Source organism: Vitis riparia, chromosome 13, assembly GCF_004353265.1.
Source record: "Vitis riparia cultivar Riparia Gloire de Montpellier isolate 1030 chromosome 13, EGFV_Vit.rip_1.0, whole genome shotgun sequence".
Lineage (NCBI taxonomy): Eukaryota > Viridiplantae > Streptophyta > Magnoliopsida > Vitales > Vitaceae > Vitis > Vitis riparia.
The window spans coordinates 27,441,432-27,455,749 of record NC_048443.1 but is presented as its reverse complement, the minus strand read 5'-3'; the positions used below and the strand labels follow the sequence as shown (position 1 = coordinate 27,455,749).

The 14,318-nt window shown below is 33.7% G+C and overlaps 2 protein-coding genes across 3 annotated transcripts; both read right to left on the bottom strand.

The window, feature by feature from the left end:
- Positions 1-150: 150 nt before the first annotated feature.
- LOC117928137 (glutathione S-transferase L3) lies at positions 151-5,039 on the bottom strand. The gene is made up of 10 exons (XM_034848005.1): positions 4,709-5,039; positions 4,043-4,117; positions 3,809-3,869; positions 3,360-3,446; positions 2,334-2,432; positions 2,154-2,256; positions 1,997-2,073; positions 1,138-1,245; positions 652-732; positions 151-549 (listed from the first exon to the last, which is right to left on the bottom strand). Exons 1-10 carry the CDS (start codon positions 4,915-4,917, stop codon positions 538-540), a joined length of 912 nt encoding a protein of 303 aa, XP_034703896.1. The 5' UTR covers positions 4,918-5,039; the 3' UTR covers positions 151-537.
- A 2,392-nt stretch (positions 5,040-7,431) lies between these two features.
- Positions 7,432-13,597, bottom strand: LOC117929047 (probable protein phosphatase 2C 38). Of its 2 annotated transcripts, none has more exons than XM_034849235.1 (5): positions 13,330-13,597; positions 12,727-13,212; positions 10,418-10,800; positions 8,361-8,597; positions 7,432-7,970 (listed from the first exon to the last, which is right to left on the bottom strand). In XM_034849235.1, the coding sequence occupies exons 2-5, from the start codon at positions 13,046-13,048 to the stop codon at positions 7,740-7,742; spliced, it is 1,173 nt and encodes a 390-aa protein (XP_034705126.1). In that variant the 5' UTR covers positions 13,049-13,212; positions 13,330-13,597; the 3' UTR covers positions 7,432-7,739. The 2 variants fall into 2 exon arrangements, with proteins under 2 accessions (XP_034705126.1, XP_034705127.1); XM_034849236.1 differs by having other exon boundaries at positions 10,418-10,785.
- Positions 13,598-14,318: the final 721 nt, after the last annotated feature.

The following is a 14,318-nucleotide window of genomic DNA, read 5'->3' as shown; positions in this document are numbered from 1 at the left end:
TGATGAAAGTGCATGAAAACCTTCTTTAGTTTTGCTTAAGAATTTTGGAATTCATATATTTCTATTAGGGGGGTGGCTTGTTTTGGTTTTTGGTGCTTTTCATATAACAGGCTTTATGGTCCTGTAATCTGAGTGTTCTACTCTTATGGGTTAACTGGAAAAGTACAATGGTCCTGGAATTCAAGTCTTCGGCCCTTCCAGGTTAACTGGAAAAATACAATTTGTAAATCCAGTGGGAGGATTAACCTCACATCATATTGCAGCAGCTAGGCATATTAGCAGGCCTATTTCCTCATCCATCCATCTCAACAACTACACAGAGGATTATGTCAAATCTTTTTCATCTTCAAGTTTTGATTTGGTGGATGTTTTTCGGAGTTCTTCAAGTATACGTGGTCTTTTAACATACAAATACTTGAGCAGATTACAGTCACTAGGGACCAGTATATCTACTACTACACCACAGCATGCATGGAATCTGAATTTTAGGACAAAAAAGGATGCTAGTTCTTGAGGTCATGTATCTTCCAGAGGGTTTCAGAGGTGAGCCTGCAAGGAAATGGATTGGGAATAATGCAAATTAGTCACCACCGTTGTGCTTCTTTTCAAACGTTAGAACGTTGAAATTTTATATCATAGTGCAGGAAATACCGCAAAGCGTTTCTTGTAGGCTTCAACAAGCTCCTTTGGCTCACGCCGAGTTTGCTGGAATCCTTCGTTCTTGCTCAACTCCTGCACACCATTATTCAACAAAACTGAAATGACTGGCCTCATCCCCTCTGAGAGGATTTAAACATCACTCCTCAGTTTGCATGATGTTGCAAGCAACAATTGGAAATATGAGTGTGTAATGCTTCCATGAAGGATAAGTTAAAAAAATTATTTTTTATATTTGAGTTTCTAAATAAAATTTTGTTCTTAAAAACCATAAAAATTTTCTAAACATTTCCACACAAACCTTTAATTTTCAAGCAAGGAGAAATGCAAGGAGCCATTGGGTTTCTCAGGTCAGTCATCCTACGGAGTTTTGAAGCTACCGGTTATAATGAAATTACTGAAAACCCATAAACACACGAGAGAGAGAGAGAGAGAGAGAGAGAGAGAGAGAGAGAGAGAGAGAGCTGTTTCTTGAGGTACCTCCAACCATGCTTCCAGTTTTGGCCTGCCTGCCATCGCATCATACTTCTTCACCTCCCGCAAGAACGGCACATATCTCTCAACAAATGGAGCATACGCTATATCTACCTGTAGGTTACACAACAAATTTTTTTAATTACCTTTCCCACAGCATGCAACATAAATATATGCTTGCATTTAAACTCTATTATCATTTATTCCAAAGTTAACAACAGTTCCATTACTATATAAAATCAGTATCCATAAAAATGCAGGACTAATTGCAACGATTTGTTCTCTCATATAGGTATTGTCTGCTCTAAATCTAATGGGTCCTCATGGATTTTAAAATAAGTTTATATAGTTAAGAGGAACTCATAAATATTTAGTACTAGAAACTTTTTTCTCCTATTTGATATGAGATATTATGATGACCCTTCATGACACAGTCCTTGTCATGTCTCAGGATTGTGGGGTTAAATAAATAGAAAAACATCTATTGTTGGGTTAGACAAATAGAGTCCTACACCAAGGCCAAGGATTGACTTTAATATCACTCGTATCGACTTATTTCCCCTCATGTAGATATCATCTGCTTCAACCCCAATGGGTTCTAACAGTTTTTAAACCATACTTATATGATTAAGAGCAACCCATGTGTATATAGTATCAGATACTTTTTCCATTTGATAAGTAGTGAATCTAGTGATGCAGATATCACATCATCACACACTTTTAATGACCAAGATTGCAAGTTCGGCAAGTAATGAATCGCTACCCTAGAATTTTCTGTTAAATAAACACTATGTTTTGCCAATAGATTGTAGCCGTCAAAAGCAGATTGTGTGGCGTAATAACAAACAGAGAAGTTTTTACTTACCAGACTGAACTGGCCAAGGAAAAAAGGTCCATCCTCAAATTTGGAGAGAGCCGTCTCAATGTAATCAAAGGCAGCACCTGATTCAGTTCATTTCTACAGTAACTTTTGTTTATTTTCAGACGAAATAACCTCAAAAGCAGCAATTGGTAATACTCACCAGCTTCATCTACTCCATCACCCTTCAATAAAGTCATCACAGCTTTACTGAATGAGTCAGTGTAGGCCAGCAACTCTTCTGCAAACTCCCTCTTGGCAGGATCCTACATTTTCAAAAGGAATCAGCTCTTTTATATACAGAACCAAGTAATGGGTCATGCAGATATGATTGATATCTTACATCAGGGAACAGTGAAGGCCCTTCAAAGTTACTGTCAATGTATTTGATCAAATCCAGACTCTCTCCTTTCACTTCATTATTGTGTTCCAGAGATGGCACCTGCAAAAACTCAAAAGAAAATACACAGGTGAGTGTTATTTGCTACCTATTTGTTGCACTTTCTCTTCTTCCCCTAAAATTTTGACATTTATTAGAGTCCCTTAAGCAACCTTTTTAGAAAATAGTTCTAGCATAAAAAGCGCTTAAAAGACAATAGGTGTTTAGTAAAATTTAGAAACTACTTTCTGAAAGTTAAAAAATCACTTGTAGAAGCACTTGATAGGTACTTTTTGCAAAAACGCTTCTAAAGGTAACACTTCAAATTGAAACATTTCCAAATGCACTCTTAGTTAATAATCTAATGGTTCACGTGTTGTATGGATACACTTCTTGTTTTCTTTTTAAAAAAATAAAAAATGATAATAACTCCGATATATAAAACTCTATGAAACTTAATTTTAAAAAATAATGACTTTTAAAAACTGTTTAAAAATATTAAGGTATTAAAAAATTTTATTACCTCAAATTTTAGCAGTATTTTTTTGATTTCATACTTTTTATATAAGATTTACTATAAAATATTTTATATAGAAGTTACCACTATTTTCTGTGTAAAAAAAGAAAAAAAAGAAGTGTATCCAAATGAGCACTTAGTTTTCAACTTCTCGATAAATTTTGTCCACGTATACCATTTTCACTTCAGAGACACTAAGATCCTCATATTTAAAACCAAGGAAATTGATCACCATCATCTGGATTTTCCCATTGAATAGAACTATTCCATTGTGTTCTACTCCAAAGTTGATTTCACATTATGCATAGACCATTTTCGGGATTTGGAAAACAGCAAGACTTATGACTCCATTTAGAAGATGGTTTGTTCCATTTTGCTTTGTGATTAGCTCAATTTGAAGGATGAATCTCTTCCTTCAAATGCCATGGAAAGCAGACTTGAAAATTTTCATTTCCATTTTCATACAACATCACCTTGTTTGCTGGATAGACTTTCTCCTTGTACCAAGCAGGCCTATTTTGCAAATCAATAGGAACCAATTTGATCTTCTCCTGCAATCCCTGTCCCCCATAAAAGGTTTCATGAAAAATATTAGGACCTGTTTAGCAGCAGAAATTAAAGACATTTTCATTTTTGAAGATGAAAGTAATGAACTTTCTTTTAATCATGTCAAATTGCTAAATGCTTGCTGTTTTTGATACATGAAAAAATAAACACTTCAAAGTTCTTCGATTAATCCATTCCAAGAAATGCTCTCAGGAATGGTTTCTGAGAGTGCCATTTTCCAAAACAGAAAACATTTTCTTTCCTCTACTACCAAACAGAATAATGGTTAGTGCAGAAACACCACAACATTTAGATTAAAACAATGATCAAAACCCAGAACACACAGAACTAGATGATTGAGAATTCTCAGTACAACCTTACAATTTCGGGTAATCCACACACGCTGCGCATACGGGCAAGTGTAAGATATATACAGCCTTCAAGAAAGACAATGCCATCCTCTCCATTGTTAGATTCACAGTGACAAATGAAAAAGACAAGGAAAAAAATAAATTGAAACCTTGCTTCACGGGCATTTCAACAAACAGGTATTGTACAAACTAGTAGAGAGCAAAAACACAAATCAAAGTAGAGTAACTCTGATTCAGACCTTGTTGTTCCATCAAACAGTGGGGGTGGCTCTGAGGTAGAATCAAGAGCTGGTGGAAGAACCTCTCTCACACTTCTGCAGAGTAAAGATTCAGACTAGAAGAGCCCAGTAAAACAAACCGATGATATTCAAAGTAATGCTCCGTTTGGTTGCCGAGAAAATAAAATATTTTTGCGTCTGGGTACATACTACATAGTATGCAAAAACAGGAGAATGGTACCTTTGATTTTCGTTTTTTCCCTTTCTTACATTGGAGAATCCCAGAGAAAAAGGAACCCAATAGTAGAACATAAATATAAATACAAATTCCAATGCGGTAGCCGAGAAAATATAAAAATTTCTCGTCTGGGTGCGAAGTATGCAAAAAAGAAAAGAGAGAGAGAGAGAGAGAGAGAGAGAGAGAGAGAGAGAGAGAGAGAGAGAGAGGATGGAATTTGATTTTCTTTTTTTTCCCTAGATCGGAGAATTTCGAAAGAAAAAAAAAAGTTAAAAAATAAAATTCAGAAGGGAACTTCAATGCGCCATTTGGTTGCGAGAATTTTTATTTATTTTTATTTTTTTTTAAATCCCAACGAAAACAAGAAAAGGGTGCCTCTAATTTCATTCTCTTTTTTCTTTTCCTGCATTTCCTGAGCACCCAAACGGAAAAATGAAAGCACTACTCACCCAGTTGCCATTGCTGCTGATATTGTTCTGCTTCTGGGTCTTCTCAATGAAATGAAAGCTTGATTCTTAAGCGAAAAAGCGTCTGTGTTAGAGAATTTGATTGTGATTTTCTTCTTGGTAGAAAGACAAAAGGAGTTAAAAAGATCTCGCGAAGACGTCAGACGTGACGAACCAACGCAGGAGCAGTAGCTTAAATTCAAAGCTTCCATTCGATTCTGATTAGTTGTCACTGTTGTTTGTGTTCATAAACCCATTTTCTCACTCGTTGTGATCAAGACACTGCCACGTTAATTACCGCACTACCATTCTGTACCATTTCACCCACCTTTCCAATTCTCTGATTGGGTAGCTCCAAAGATCCAGAGACTCCTGTAAGAAAAGAAAAGAAAAGAAGGGGAATTTTTTTGTCCAGATAATTTTAAAAGAAAAAAAATAATATTAAATATAAAGTATATTTTAAAAATATTATTATAAAAATAAGAAAAATGGATTTAAAAAAGGGTTTGTGTAATTTGATGGAAATTTTAGCAAGTGTAATTTTTAATTAAATGACAAGAAATTGCTCTAAGCAATGGGAACTTGTGTCTGAAAATTATTCTTCAAAATGAATTTTGTTGTTTTTAGTGGAAAAGTGACATAATTTTTAAAAAATGATTTTTTTTTAATTATTAAAACAGGTTTTAAAAACTGATTTTTTTACCACAAATTTATTGTAAAAAATGCTTTCCAAATATGACTTAATGACTTAAGTTATATGAATCACAATTTTTTTTTTTTTTTGTAAATATGATTTTACATTTTAGATTTAAGTAAGAATAAATTAACTATTTTGACTTAATATTTAAAATTATTTTTTATTTTAAATTATGATATTAAATTATTTTAATAAATATATTTAATAATTTAAATTAAATTATTAAATCATTTTAAGTCGTTAAATTAGTTTACGAAAAAATTTCTAAATTCTCTAAATTTATATTTTACATTTAATAGTTTTAAATTTATAAAGTTTACTTTCACATAATATGCAAAAAAAAATCTTAGTAAGTATTAATTGAAATTATATTTGTTGTATATCACATTCCTATTTATTTCTTATTTAACGTACTTGGGTTATTTATTAAAAAAAAATTAAAACATATATTATGTATTAATTCTTATTAAAATTATTTGATGTTCAAAAGTCAAACTTAATAAAATTTTATGAATACTTTTAATAAAATTAGTGTTTTCAATCCAAGATTTAATATCTAGTCATTGATCATGTTTTTTCTTTTGTTTATCAATGAACTAATAAATCTTTTAATGTATGACTCTCATATCTCATATATTTGAAAAAGTGATTTGATTAATGAAATTTGATATTTTAATAAAATTGATATTCAAATATTTTTTTTGCCTTAAACTTGGGGATGTTATATGGTTCCAAAAAATGAACTAGATATGGACAACTCCAATAAGATTTCATTTTTAAACAAAAATCCATGATTGGAATAGGGACAAATCCACATTACACTATGAATTTGAAAGAAATATTTCAAGAAATGATAGATCAATTCACGCTATCAATCATCGAGTTGAATCTTATAAGGGATTTGCTTTTTTTTATTGAGTCCTGCAAATTTGATAAAAAACAATTCTTGAATGAGGTATTCAACTCTGAGGATGAATTCAACAAAAAATTTTTATTGATTCTAACTCCTAGTTTTTACGAAGAGAATGAATCCTTTTATTGAAGGATCCGAAAAAAAATGGGTCCGAATCTTCTATGAAAATAATTTAAAAGATCCAAAACAAAAAAAATAATGGCATTTGCTAGCAACAATATAATGGAGACAATCAATCAATATATAATTATTCGAAGTTTGATCAAGTTCAATATATAAGAAATATATTGAATCAATTCTTTTTAATGAATAGATCGGATCGTAACTTCAAATATGAAATTCATAGATCATGGAGGCAGCAGGGAACACTCAAAAACCATAAAAAATAAAAACAAAATAAATATATAAATAAGAGTTTCAAAGCAAAAGATGAATTTCATTTCATTAGTACAGCATTTTAGTGTATGCTGTAAAGCATTTTCTCCCTTCTTCTCTTGGTGGGTTGATGACCGACCATGTCATAAGTCAAAAACACCACTAAAAACTATGATGATTTCCAACATTGCCTCCTTACAATATGGCTAAGAAGCTGAAATTGAAAGTTTTTTCCCCTATCTCAAGCTGTTGCGATTTGACAACACTTTCGAAAACATGCCTCAAAAACCAGTTTTTGAAAGCAGTTCTCAGTTGTTTTCAGAAACAAAATTTTGTTTGAGAACTCGAGTGTGAAAAAACAAATTCTTCGTAAAGGTACTACCATCCACTTATACACAATGCAAAAGTTTTCAAAGTATTCAACACATCATCACGAAACTGTTTTTGTTTCTAAACTGCAGAAAACCGTTTTCTAGATTTAGTATCGAGACAGGCCTATAAGGTTGCAGAAAAGAGACCATACAGAGTGGGTGTATGAACATCAAAGGTTAGAAGACACCAACATGAAGAAATTTGAAATTAAACAACCACCATTTATCAAATGAAACTATGACATTTGCAGAAACTCCAACAAACAAGAATCTGTGAATGGAATTATCTGCAAATGATTCTGGTTATAATGCAAATTATACATGTAGCATGGTAGGTATCAGAACTCCGGTCTCATCTAGGATGGAAATGTATCTAAATTGCTCATCACTATGAGCACAACAGCTAAAGAACACAAAAGCTGTTTCAACAGGTAGATTTCCAATTTTTGTATGAGCTGATTCCCAGATAGTTTTACATAATTTTTTTCAAGGTATTCAGCTGTTTGATGATCCACTCTACCCTCTAAGCAGATCTTCATTGAATTATAGAAAAGGGTTTGTGGAGCATAAGCAGCATAGCTATACATACAAACATTTTACGTTCTTGTTTTGAGGGAAAAAAATAAGGACAAATTGATGGAACAAGGTTCAAGGAGAAGATATTTAGAACCTCTACAACTAGGTGCTGCCATTTGCAAAGACACTTCCCCCTGCTATGATTGAAAGTGAAGGTCCACGATTTGAGTTGCGACTGATCAGACTGTAGTCAAGAAACAATACAACAACAGTGATATCATCGTGAAAATGTCTCCTCACACCTCGCTCGATCTTTTTCAGGTCTGAGTATCTCATCTCCCTTTTCTTTGCCGCTTCCTGTAATGCAGCTTTGACAAGTTTCCTTGCAATCCCCTGCACAAAGACATAACATTGGGGTATATGTTAGGAAGCAATTTCAAGAGGTAATGACTCAGACTTGTTATCATACATATTTCTTTGAAAAAACGGTGTATCTCTTCACCATGCTCGGTTCAATTAGTTCAAGTAACTTGGACTGTTTATGCGATTCTTAGAATTTAGTACCACCCTGCTTTCAAGGATTAATTAAGGACCAACTATGTGGTTGAAAGAACAGTATTTAGTTGAATTCCATGTCTAAGCATTATACACCAGATTCTGGGCTATTATTTCAGATAGAATCAAGAAACTCTAACAGGAGGTCGCAACTTAGAACCATACCCATAACAACTACATTCGATTTAAATACAAAAGAAATTTGAAAAATATAAACAGAAATCCTACATTACGTGGACTGTTGTTGACAATGTCAACTGCCTCCTGATTACTAAGGTTCTCCCATAGACCATCAGATGCAAATATAAGAAACTGGTCTTCAGGGTGAAGTCTCTGCACTAGAACCGATGGCTCAGCTTTAAGGATTGGCTTGTGGAAGGGCTCATCCAGTCTAAACTTTGGCAATAGAGGCTCTCTGTTGAATTCAGCATTCTTCAGGTAAGCATCACCTATGGATCTTGAAACCTGAAATATTATAAAAGCTCTCTCAATAACAAATATCTTGAATGGCAATCTTCTGGAGACAAGTTTTTTTAAGAATTCCTGAATCATATTAAACTTTCTCAATAGGCATAGGAAACACAATTATATCATAAATAATACCATATTTTATTATTCTTTTTGTAACTATTGCCAGCCACTCCAAAAGAATTCCAAATAATTCTGCCATTACCACGTGAACTTCATTATTAAAACAAGTGTTTTCTCAATGCAGGAACTCTCTTGTGAATTTCTCACAATCTATAATTTTTATAAGAGATTGTTCGTGATATTTTCTTTATTAATCATCAAATGCCAACTTATTTCCATGGTTGAGAATTAAATCCCAAGTTGGACTCTGTTGATGTGGGCAGTTTTAAACAAGTGAATTTTTTATGATTTATTTATTTATTTATTTTTATAGGTCAACAAAAAGATGTATTAAAAAGCCCTAAACAAAGGGAGTGCACCATATTCACACGGGGGTATACAAGAGGTGCCACCTAAATAAAAAACAAGAGCAAGACGAGAACAAGTAAAAACCACTATCCACAGTTCAAGATATCAATAAAATCCAACAAAGAAGCACATTCCTTCCCCAACAGGGCTCTAGACCATTCTATAAGAGACCTAATAAAGATCTCTTTCAGCATATGGTTGTTGAGCTCTTCCTCATTGAAGATATTTCTGTTGCTTTCACGCCACATGCACCAAAACAAAGAAAGAGGAAGCATACTCCACACCCTCCACCTTTTGTCCATGCCCTTCACCTTCCGACTCAGAAGGAGCTCTTTCACAAGATTTGGAAACACCATTTATGTCTTTTGAACAGAATTGACCAAAAGCCTTATACCTCCCTTACCACCCATAAGTCAGCTACTGTTACATTCCTTCTATAGGCAATACTATCTAAGGGAACCCTCTTTCAAATTACACTCATCCACCCATCCATCCGACTAGAATTTGGTTTGAGGCCATTTCTAATCAAAATAATGGTTGTAAGGATAATTCCTCTCATTCTCTTCTAATTGCTTTCCATAAACCTATACCAAAAGCTTCACTCATCTCTAGAGTGGCCCCTTCCAACTCTCCATATTTGCTTTGAATTATCACCCTCCACAGGCAGTTATTCTGAAGGGCATATCTCCACAACTGTTTAAATGTTTTACTGGCTGAAACTAAATTTGAAGTTCTCATAACTTATTCACAATTTTTTATAAGACAACTTTTTCATTATAATTTTCCCTATTAATCCTTGACATCCAAAATGATTTCCATAGTTGTAACCAAATCCCAAGTTAGACCTATTGTCAAACATAAGCATTTCCCCCCACTATGTTACTTGAGATAGGTCAAGTTTTTAGAAAGAAATAGTGAAAAATGGTGGTTATCAAGTTAATCTAGGGAAAAGGGGGGAATCCAAAAGCCCAAGGTTGTTTGACAAGAATAACATTGACTTTGGAAAAGAAAGGCATGTTAGGGAACACATATTTTGTTGATTCATAATTACTCAGAATATTCAGGGAATCTGATGGAAATTAAAAAATTATTAGTATTCATGTCGAATTAAAAACTTATAATCAATAAAACCAGGTTGCCAACCCTAAAACAAAATTTCACATGAGCACCAAGTATTTTTGCATAAATCCAGAGAATATTTGACAGACTGAAGGATAAAAAGCAAGAGCATGTCGAAAATGTAAATGAAAGAATATTTATCAAAAAAAAAATGTAAATGAAAAGAAAGCAGAAAGAGCATCAAAAGTCAAATCTAAAGAACATATAAAAAAACCCAAAGAGTTCACCTGTATTATACCCTTCACACGCCAAACCTTGTGCTTTAAAACCACTATCTGTGGATCATCAGGATGCAACATGCGCAACTCCTCTCTCACAGATTCAAAATTTGCATTGTGCTCAGAAGATAACTGAACGGCTTTTACCTCACTGAAGGCTTTCTCCAATCTTCCTAACACCACTCGAGAGTCTCCTGCATTTGCAATGTAAAGCAGTCCACTACATATTATACCAACTAAACAACATGAACCCGCAGAAGCAATTTGTGGCTTACTTAGCCACTGCTTCTTTACAAGAGAGAGGAATTCCTCCTCTGTCGCCAAAAATGCTTTGGTGATAACATCTTCTGACATTCCCTGATTCTCTGATGTGAATTCTGCACCATGAATAGCTGTCAAGTCAGTAAACATATGCATTAGCCATCTTCTCTAAGAAAAGACTATAATTAAAAATGGTGAGAAAGAGAGAGTGAGTTCTCAGTTCATGTATGATGTATAATTGAGTTTGACTGCTATTCAGGTTTTCACATGGTTTTAAAAACCGGACCGGTCCAACTACCGGATGGTCACAGTTCTGGTCCAGTCCGACAAATTGGACCGAAAAGTGATCGGACCGGATGAACCGGCGGTTCGACGGGCGAATCGGACAAATCGGCTGGTTCCCTCTGAACCGTCCGGTTCAACTTTTTCTTTTTTTTTTTCCTCCTAGCATCTGCGCAGCTGTTCCCATTGTCGCCGACCACTGGAGCGTTGTCCTGCTGGCAGCACCCCTCCCAAAATGCTACAAAGCCCCGTCATCGGCCACTCAACACCCCACCCCCTCGCCGCACACCCCCAAGCCCAGCAACTGCAAAATTCCCCCACAACACTCCTCCCTAAAACACTGCAAAGCCCCATCACCGGCCACTCAACCCCCCCACCCCCCGCCGCGCACCCCCAAGCCCAGCTGCAAAATTCCCCCATCCTCCCTCCTCTCCTCCTCCTCTCCTCTCCTCTCCCAAAATCCCCCTGCGCCTTGCCTTCCTAGTTCCCACCGCCTTCTATTTTTGTTTTTTAAAATTTAATTTTTAATTTTTATATTTAATATCTTAATTTTTTTTTCTTAATTTTTTGTTGATTATAATTGTAATGATATGTTTACTATTTAAATTTTTCATTTTTATTTTATTTATTGCACATTGAAATTTTAATTTATTGAAATTATTGGGTTAATTGACATCTACAGGTAAAAAACTTTGTGAAAAAACTTAACAAACAAAGTAAATATTATCAAAATTTAGATATAATTTATTATTTTTTTTAATTTTAATAACATGTAAAAATATATATTTATGACGTCACCAGTTCGACTACGGTTCGATCGTCGGTCCAACCAGTAAACCGTGAACCAATAACTTTTCCGGTTCAATGACCGGTTCGATTCTGAAAACATTGGGTTTTCATGTACATGTTTCATTTCTTTTCTATAAAATACCATTCATGAAAACTGATATCCAATAGGAACTTACTTTATCAATAAAATTTATAAAAATTATATTTTCTTTGCTTTACTCCTTACAGCTAAGAGTTAAAGTTTACAACTCATGACCAGGGTGGCAGGTTACGTCTAGCAAACAGATCTAAGCTTTCAAGCCCTTTAAAGCTTGAATGCAATCATTGAAATGAAATGCTTTCATTTTCTTGAAGTCTTAGAAGGTCCACAACCCCTGTAATTGAATTTTTCAGGAATAGAAAACAAAATTTTCCAGCATATTCCCTAGTCCAAATTATTTCTAGGAGCAACTAATCCTGGTTCCTAAATCTTGAATAACAGATAGATCTGTTGCATTCTGAATCTACCATCACTTATTAAAAGCAGATTTTGTAAAGCTCCCATTGACTCAAGAACATCGGTTTTGACCTCTTTTAAGTTTGATTATTGACTCTCAATCGTGAAACTTACCTCTACCATCCAATTATAATGCCTTCATTCATGATACCTCAGAAAGATTTTTCCCTGCTTTGACTTTTCAATTTCTTCTTTTTGGATAAAAAAAAATATATCTATCGGGGTTAACAGACTGATAGAACTAGAATGTGATTGGGGTCTGGTCTTTGTTGGTGTTTACTTTTTGCTTACCCACTTCATTTTTTTTCTTTTGAGTTGTTCCCCTGCCCGAGCGAAATGCAAATAATAAACTACTGTACCAGTTGACCAAATTGGTGTGATGCGAACTAGTCAAATAATCATCATGCCAACATTGAAATAGAGTGCATGAAAATGAAACTTAATGGAGGAAAAACAAATACTTTACATAGCCAATGGAGGAAGAACATACTCTTAAGATTGTCAAATAGTCTACTGTTGACAAACCGGGAAGCTTCAGGACCTCCATGGCCATCATAAATTCCAACAAATGTTCCTTGTGGACCTGAATCGAGTGAGCTCAGTGGCCCCGAATCAAGTCTGCTATGATCTTCCAATACATTATTAGCTTGAATTACTGCCATAGAAAATTCCCCATTAACATGGCGCCCTGAATCTTTATACCACAATAAACCATCAACCCGGCCTGCAACATCCCCTCTACCAGAATTTTCACCTTCTATGGAAGGCCTCCAACATGGTGCCACAATCCTCATCAGTGAATTAGATACCATAACTCACATATTCTCACCCAAATGACCCAGCAATTGATCTATTGAAATCAGTCTCAAAAACAATATCAAATCCTGATTCCAATTCTATACTCTTTTCAACTCCAAAACCCACATCACAATTTCCAAAAATTAGATACACATTGATTGATGCAGACACCATTAATCTGTATATGCATTGAAACATCAAATTATCAAATTAACCAAACGGGTATGTGCAAAAACTTCATAAAATATCTCAGAAACAAAGTCTACACAAAATCCCAGAAATGTTTCTCACATACCTTGAATCTTTATGCTGAGATTTTGATAACCCTTTTGTCTAAGATCTATCAATAGCTGAAAACCCCCATCACTGGAAGGATTGAATTGAGATTTGTGAGAAAGCTGAGGAAGGGTAGATCTGGAGACAGCAGAGAGATAAAAGACGGGTTGTGGAGTTGTTATTGGTCTTTTCTTTCTTCTAAAGAAAGGGCATATACAACAAATCCCTCATTTTGAATTGAGTTCCATGACTCTCTCTTTGGGGCTTTTGCCTTTTGGATTTGGGGTTGGGTTTTCAATTTTTTGTTTTTCTATTTTATTGCATGGGTTTTGACTTTGACCCCTAACAAACCACCATTTCAGGCAATTATTCCTCCCCTCTCCCATCTCTTTATATGGTAATACCCAACAAAAAATAAAAGAATAATAAAACAAAAATAAATTTGTGTGTGAAAATAAGCTTTTTTTTTTCCTTTTTTTTAATGGAAATTTTATTTTATTTTTTAAATGATTTCATCTTAAATTATGAGCATGGATCCTTAATATTTAATTAAAAAGATTAAATAATCTCGAAATTATAAATATAATATTTCAAATATAATGTTATTTTACAATAATAAGGATATTTTTGTCAAATTGAGAAAAACAAGATAAAGGGTTAAATTTAAAATTTTAGGTTTTTATTTACCCTTTTAATCAAATAACCTTTTAAGAAAAAATAAATTTATGTTTTTTAAAAATAATCTAACTTAAAAGATATGTTTTATAATTTTCTACAAAAAATAATTTTTTTGATAACTTATTTTTAAAATATTTTGTTTTTTAAAACAAGGTTTTATAGGTTTGTAATTATTTTTTTATAAAATATTTTAAGCAATAATGGAAAATATGAAAAATATTTTAAAAACGTCTATATTGCACTTAATTATACAATACACTCATGGAAATGTTTTTAATATTTGAATTTTTACCAAATATGAGGAAGAAAAAGAAAAATCTATTATTTTCT